The sequence below is a fragment of the Phyllopteryx taeniolatus genome, chromosome 13 (assembly GCF_024500385.1).
Source record: "Phyllopteryx taeniolatus isolate TA_2022b chromosome 13, UOR_Ptae_1.2, whole genome shotgun sequence".
Taxonomy (NCBI): domain Eukaryota; kingdom Metazoa; phylum Chordata; class Actinopteri; order Syngnathiformes; family Syngnathidae; genus Phyllopteryx; species Phyllopteryx taeniolatus.
In genome coordinates, this window is record NC_084514.1 from 3,240,137 (window position 1) to 3,246,440 (window position 6,304).

The 6,304-nt window shown below is 43.8% G+C and overlaps 1 protein-coding gene across 1 annotated transcript; it reads right to left on the reverse strand.

Moving 5' to 3' along the window:
* Positions 1-187: 187 nt before the first annotated feature.
* Positions 188-6,163, reverse strand: lrr1 (leucine rich repeat protein 1). Its single transcript, XM_061794112.1, has 5 exons — positions 5,622-6,163; positions 3,886-3,984; positions 2,660-2,912; positions 1,142-1,616; positions 188-793 (listed from the first exon to the last, which is right to left on the reverse strand). The coding sequence occupies exons 1-5, from the start codon at positions 5,802-5,804 to the stop codon at positions 538-540; spliced, it is 1,266 nt and encodes a 421-aa protein (XP_061650096.1). The 5' UTR covers positions 5,805-6,163; the 3' UTR covers positions 188-537.
* Positions 6,164-6,304: the final 141 nt, after the last annotated feature.

Below are 6,304 nucleotides of genomic sequence, written 5' to 3' on the forward strand. Positions count from 1 at the left end.
AATATTTGAAGCATGCACACTTTGCATGTAAAATAAATATTTTGTTGTCCCTGTATCACAGATTATATCACCTATTGCGCGTGGGTCTCCCCCACGATAAACGGGCTCACTCTAAAGGCTGAAACGACAGCTCAGATTGCGGAGGTGTACCTAATGTGGCAAATCATTTTGAGGTCCCACAATAAACTTCCTAAACCAAATGGATACTTTTATTTACATTTTTAACACATAAAAATAGTGGGTCGCAAGCACGATTAAAATCTCCCTTTAGTCTGCTCCTAGAGGCAATGAGGTCATGGCACATTAATTGCGTTATTCACTCATCCTGCTCAAATAGGTCAGTAGGGGGGTGCAGGAGGAACATTTTTAAATCAGGAGCAGTAGTTATGCGCGCCTCTTTGTGCCATTTATTAAACGTGGGATGTGTACTTCTAGAAGTAAAAAGCTCAATACTGCCACTACAACAGTGTCCACCCATCTTAGAAATTGAGTTCTGAGAGCATCACAAACTACTCAAGAGTCACATCCACACTGTCCTCATCTGATTCCCCTCCGAAGGGAATTGTCCAAGAACTCGGAGTAGCAAGAAAGGGAGCAAAAGTGCTGCTGCACTGGAGCGTCTGTGCCTCCCATGTCATCCACGAGAACCACCGTGTGAGATACTTGGTGCAGGTTCATGCTCACGGCCGTCTTGATGTAGAAGTTGATGCAGAAGCGCCCGCAGTCACAAGTCTTGGCCAATTCCAGGTCTCGACACAAGTGCGCGGGGATGAGGTGGGGTCCGTATGGGATTCTAGTGAAAGAAAATCAAAGTTCATTAGGAAAAGAGGTAGGATATGGGAGAGATGGCAAAAGACATACACACTAGAGATCGATGTTTGGAACCAATATTCATTGGAAGTAAAAGTGAAAATATTGGGGTCAACATTTTGAATATTACAAACTCCAACACTTTGTTTGAATGCCTTTAAGCATATGTTTATTAAAAAGCTTTTTAGATCAAAATTCTAACAAAAAGTGCAGGGAGCTTCCAGGCTTAGCAGCATGTCTTATAAAGTTAAATGAAACTTTTATTTTAAAGCCATATCATCCAGCTTTAAAATTAGGACACAATTTAGCATTCAAACACAATCATTCAAACCTGAGGTTTGCTACGGCCCTGGAAGCCAGCTCTTGAAGAGAAACCGGGAATGTGAGCTGCATGGTGTGGTCCAGAGTGTTGGGCTGGACGAACGGGTTTCCGAACAAGTCCAGGTTCTCGAGTCTCAGCTTGCGGAAGTCGCCGGGCAGCACGGCCAGCTCATTGTGCGCCGCGGACAGGAACCGCAACTTGGCGAGACGTCCCACGTGGAACGGCAGAGATACGAGCTTATTGTCGTCCAGCTTGAGGTTCACCAGCTCCCGGAGCTGGCAGAATTGAGCTGGAAGCGACTGCAGTCGGTTCTGGCTGAGGTCCAGGAGCTGGAGGGTCCGCTGAAGCGTGGACAGACAGAGGGCCTCGCTAAAGGCTTCCAGGTGGTTGCTGTGGAGGACCAGCTCGGCCAGACAGGCCAGATCGCCGATGGTGGCGGGGAGCTTCTTGATATGGTTGTTGCTGAGGTCCAGTTTGCGAAGAGCTGTACAATAAAACAATATATATATATTAGAAAATACAAATAAATGAACTCAGCTCAGAACAGCAAATAAAGTACTGAAACACTGAATGGTAGGATATGTGCTTTGAAAGGGTTCGCAAAGGTCAACTTAAGCGCACCTGTAGAGGTTATAATTGCATTTTAGGTTCATCCTGAAATTTCAACCCAAAGTCCAATATCCCGAGCTTTTTGTGTATTCAATGTTTATTATTGTTGTAGTTTGCGGTGTCGGACTGCTAAGCCTCAAATGAGAGATGTTTCTAATATAGTGGTGCGTTAATTTTCGACTTTTAATTCCTTCCGTGACCATGCTTGTATCTAAAAACCACTTGTATCTCAAATCATCCTTCCCCCTTAAAATGAATGGAATTGCAATTAATCTGTTCCAACCAAACAAAAAATACCAACAGTTTTTGCAGTAAATATACAGTAATAACATAAATGGAATGGAAAGAATTAAACAGTTTGTGCATCATGATTTCATGCTTCAATGCCATTGACATTTAGCATTTTTTGGTGTGAGCGCCTTGGCCACCAGGGGGCAGGACAATAGACATTCATAATGATTTCATAAGCTGCATTTAGTTGTTTTTCGCAAAGGATATTTGCCTGTGAGTATTGTTATAGTGTGTCTACATGTGTTGCTGCACCTTTTATCTTCAAATGTCCTTGCTTAAAGGGTTATTACTGCAAAAATCAGCCCAGCAACAGCTCATATCTACCTACCTACCTACCTACCGATCCATAAATCAATTTTTTTTAAAGAAATGAGAAGCAAATTATTAGGAACAGCTCTCCTTATGATGCTGTACAGTTAGTTCCACAACACAGCAAACTACAACTATAACAAACGTATTATTAAAGTAACACTGCTCTGACAGTCTCAAGCAAAAACAACATTATTATCTTTGTAAAGGTATAATTTATAATTTAAATAGTGAAGTGTCTATAAGTGAACTGGGTGCCGGTCAACCCTTGACCACACCGATACTGTCAATCCAAAGTCATCTTTGAACATCAAGCACCTTTGAGTGACAGCATGCGCGTGTCGACGCGCGACAGTTTGCAGTAGGAGACCTGCAGCTGCTCCAGGGAGTAAGGGAAGCTGGACGTGAGCGGGTAGTCCTTCTTGGAGACGATGGTCAGCTTCTTCTTGGGCTGCTCCACGTCCCTGGCGCGAACGGGCGTGAGGGTGGAGAGCGGGAGGCTGCTGGCGTCACTCCCTCTGTCCGCCAGGCGAGCGGCTGAGAGGAAGTTCTTCAAACTGTTTGCGTCGGCCTGAGCAGGAAGTGACGTAATCAGTTTGCTGATACAGAGGATCGGTTGACATCGGCAGGCGTGCTCTACAGTGGCTGTGGTTATTCAAAGCACTGGTTGGTTAAATAAACCAGTGGTCTCTCCAATAACAGCACAAAAAGGTGCTAGTTAATACAGCGACTAATTTGCTAAGCTGAAACAGAAGTGCCCACCCAAAACAATGTGACCTTTTATTAAGACATTTTAATTTGTGAAAAATTGCATGTCTTCTTTAAAGTTAAGTTTTTTTTTTTTACATTTTTAGTTAACTTATTTTCACAACTGTATGACAATTACAAATATTAAAAAGTGAAATGCGTGAGGCGAATCATCAGCAAAGCAACTGAGTGCATTTCGTCATTAAAGTTAAGAATTGTATTCTCTGTTTTGGTAACAGTGGTTAACTTTTTCTCACACTTATCACAGCACTATTGTCACGTTTAATATTTATATTATTGTCTACTAAATCTTAGCGTCAGCGCACGTGGGTTGTTCTATGTGTTGCATTAGTCATATGGGATGTGTGTCACTTGAAATGTACATGGAAATAATAATGTATAAAATCGGATACAGCCATTAAATCAGAATTGGGTACTTGGATCTGCAGTGTGAATCCAGTCTAGGTCATCGTTGGAGGTGTGTGATATGGTGTTGATGTTGGTTCATTGCAAGCCCTAATACTGCATGTTGACCCGTCTAAACCCACTGTCGGACATTTGGAAAGCGAACGCCATTGTCAGTAGTGTTCAAAATGTAGGTGAAAGGTCACCGCTGCCTCACAGCATTCAGGCTCAGCAACCGCTGGAAACAATGAGGCTGCCTTCGTGTCTGTCCATGGCCGTCAAAACAAACACGCGTTTTGTCTGGGCAACAAACGGGCAAGCGCACGCTTGCAACAGTGAATAAAATGACAAATGCCAACCGATGCCTTTTGACAAATCAATGAAGCCTCTACCTTGCTCAGACAGATGTCGACAGCAGGTTCTTTTAATCTCACCGTGGCCTTGCCCTCCTCCACAAACCACGTGAAGAACTTCTCGATGTTGTCTTTGAGCTGCAAGACAAGACTGACTCAAGTTCAACAAGTGGAAAAAGCCATTTCACAACATGACAGGGTATAATCATACGTCACACTCTCCTCAAGTTAAGACAGGAACGCAGCACCTTTGTTTTCACCCCCCCCCCCCCCCCCCCCCCCCCCCCCCCCCTTTGAGGAAATTTCGCAGCGTCACAATATTTAAAAATATTAAATAAAGTCAGCTTGTGCTGGGTACTTGAAGGCACCATCTGAGATAAGGACAGGGTGTCTTGCCAAAATAAATTAGATGAATAGGATTGTTATTGTGGTTAGTTTTAATGATGCATAATTCACATTCACAGTAAACTGACATGGGAGGGGTTTAAACTATTTGAACAAATATCTCTTCTCAAGGACAGAACTGTTTGAATCTGTTACATCCACTTCATACTCTACAGATAGTTTGAGGTCACACACCTCTCTGGACACACCCGCGGCTGCCATTTTGGTGGTCGACACATTGTTTCGTTCCAGTGCTTATTGAGCGTTTGAATCGATACATTTGGTAGCCATCGTCAAAAAAATGGCGAACTACCGTGCAGTATCCAGCTGCAACAACACAGCTGGGATGGACGAATGGATGAAGTCTCATTTCACTGTTTACCGCCGCCAATTTTGAACCAGGGCGAGAACACTTAACATTTGTCAAGGAAAAGACAGAGATTGTGGCTTTCACGAATCGGCGTTGTTGACCTCACTCCGGCCAGATACCCACTTCATACATCTGTGTTTGTTCTGAATACTTCCGTTGAAGGTAAGCTTTAATGCTTTGCGACATTAGAAAATATGTTAGATAGTTCAGTACTATTGAGTAACACAGATTTATAAAATATATATCTTATGTTGGATATCGGTCGATTGTTGCCAAACATACATACACGCGTCAGAAATGTAGGCTTCTGCGGACTCCCACCATGCTTACCACAAGCTAACCTTGAGGCTTATTTTAGGAACGGTCACTGCTGTTTTAGCTAATCCAAGCCAAGCAATCAACTCTTCCAGGTCATCAAGCTAATCAGTCTCGGTTTTATTTCCGCTTGTCTTCGCACACACGCGGTAAGCGATGTTTGAATTGGGATCGGAGTTGTTTATGACGGCCACTTTGCCATCATGTCGTGTCTTTGCCACTGCCTCCAAAGTTTCTCTATAATGTACTGTCAATTATTTACCCCTCATCTTATCACGTGTAAGGAAGTTGGAAAAAAATACAGCATAGCTGATATGAATTGATTAGGGTTATCCATAAAAAAAGAACTCACAAATGCAAACTAGCCTTTGTTTTGAATTAAGCCTGGCTAACGGATATTTGAATAACGCTGAGTTATGTGACCAAACAAACAGTGATCCCATGATCGGAAATGTGCACCGTGAAACAAAGATGTGCTGTGGTGGGAAATGATCCAATTGCACTTAATTTGTCTGGATATTATTTATTTACCACAAATAATGTATCATTGTTCACTACTGTATCTATGCCAGCTACATATAGTGACAGGCAAAACAATGAAATGGTCGTCCGCTAGAGGGAAGTCTACATAATTACCCTGTGTACCCATACAAAAAAATAAATACACCAAATAAAGCAAGTGAGGAACAAAGGAGCCTCATCCTACCTTATACTTGGAGCCTGTTCTGTCCTTGGCCGTGCAGATCATCAAATAGACGTTACAGCGTTGACTGGTCTTGTCCAAGTGCTTCCCGATGCACAGCACCGCCCTCGACCCCTTGCCGCGACTTTTCATGCCGAAGGTGGGCAGCATACGGTTCACCACCTCCACATCGCACTGCAGCTTCATCCTGATCCGCGACTCCGGGCTAGACAGTGCCGTGAGGGCCACACAGCCCACGCCGAGGCCGGCCTTGCCAGCTCCGAGCCGGCGAGCTAACGAGGGACGGGACGATGCACACCACCGGTGGGAAACTTGGCTGAAAACAACCCGCCGCAGCAACTCACGTCCCGAATGTTGCGCTTCAGCAAAAAACGGACAAAAAGTCGCATTTCCACAACCGTCCCACACACGGCATTCTACGGACTTATGGGTGGAAGTGTAGAAAACCTTCTTCGTGTGGTTAGTAATAGTCGGTTATGAGTAGTTTAATGTGGGTGACAGCACTGCGGGTTGATTAGCTCCTCGTTTAGCGTGAAACCGCGCGTGGGAAGTGACGTTCGTAGTGCACTTTCACAATAAACCTATGCGATTTCAACACAAGCTCTTTCAAAATAATGCTGCGGGAGGGAAGTGAAGCCGGAAACGGGAGTTTTTAAAAATATATTTAAAAAAGATTTTATTTATTT

What these genes read in the sequence shown, in the direction of transcription:
- lrr1 (XM_061794112.1), bottom strand. Translation starts at nt 5,804, where the DNA reads ATGAAGCTGCAGTGCGATGTGGAGGTGGTGAACCGTATGCTGCCCACC. An exon ending in GAACAGGCTCCAAGTATAAG is followed by an intron (nt 3,985 to 5,621) that starts GTAGGATGAGGC and finishes CTTGTCTTGCAG; the next exon opens with CTCAAAGACAACATCGAGAA. An exon ending in AGGGCCGTAGCAAACCTCAG is followed by an intron (nt 794 to 1,141) that starts GTTTGAATGATT and finishes TTCTTTCACTAG; the next exon opens with AATCCCATACGGACCCCACC.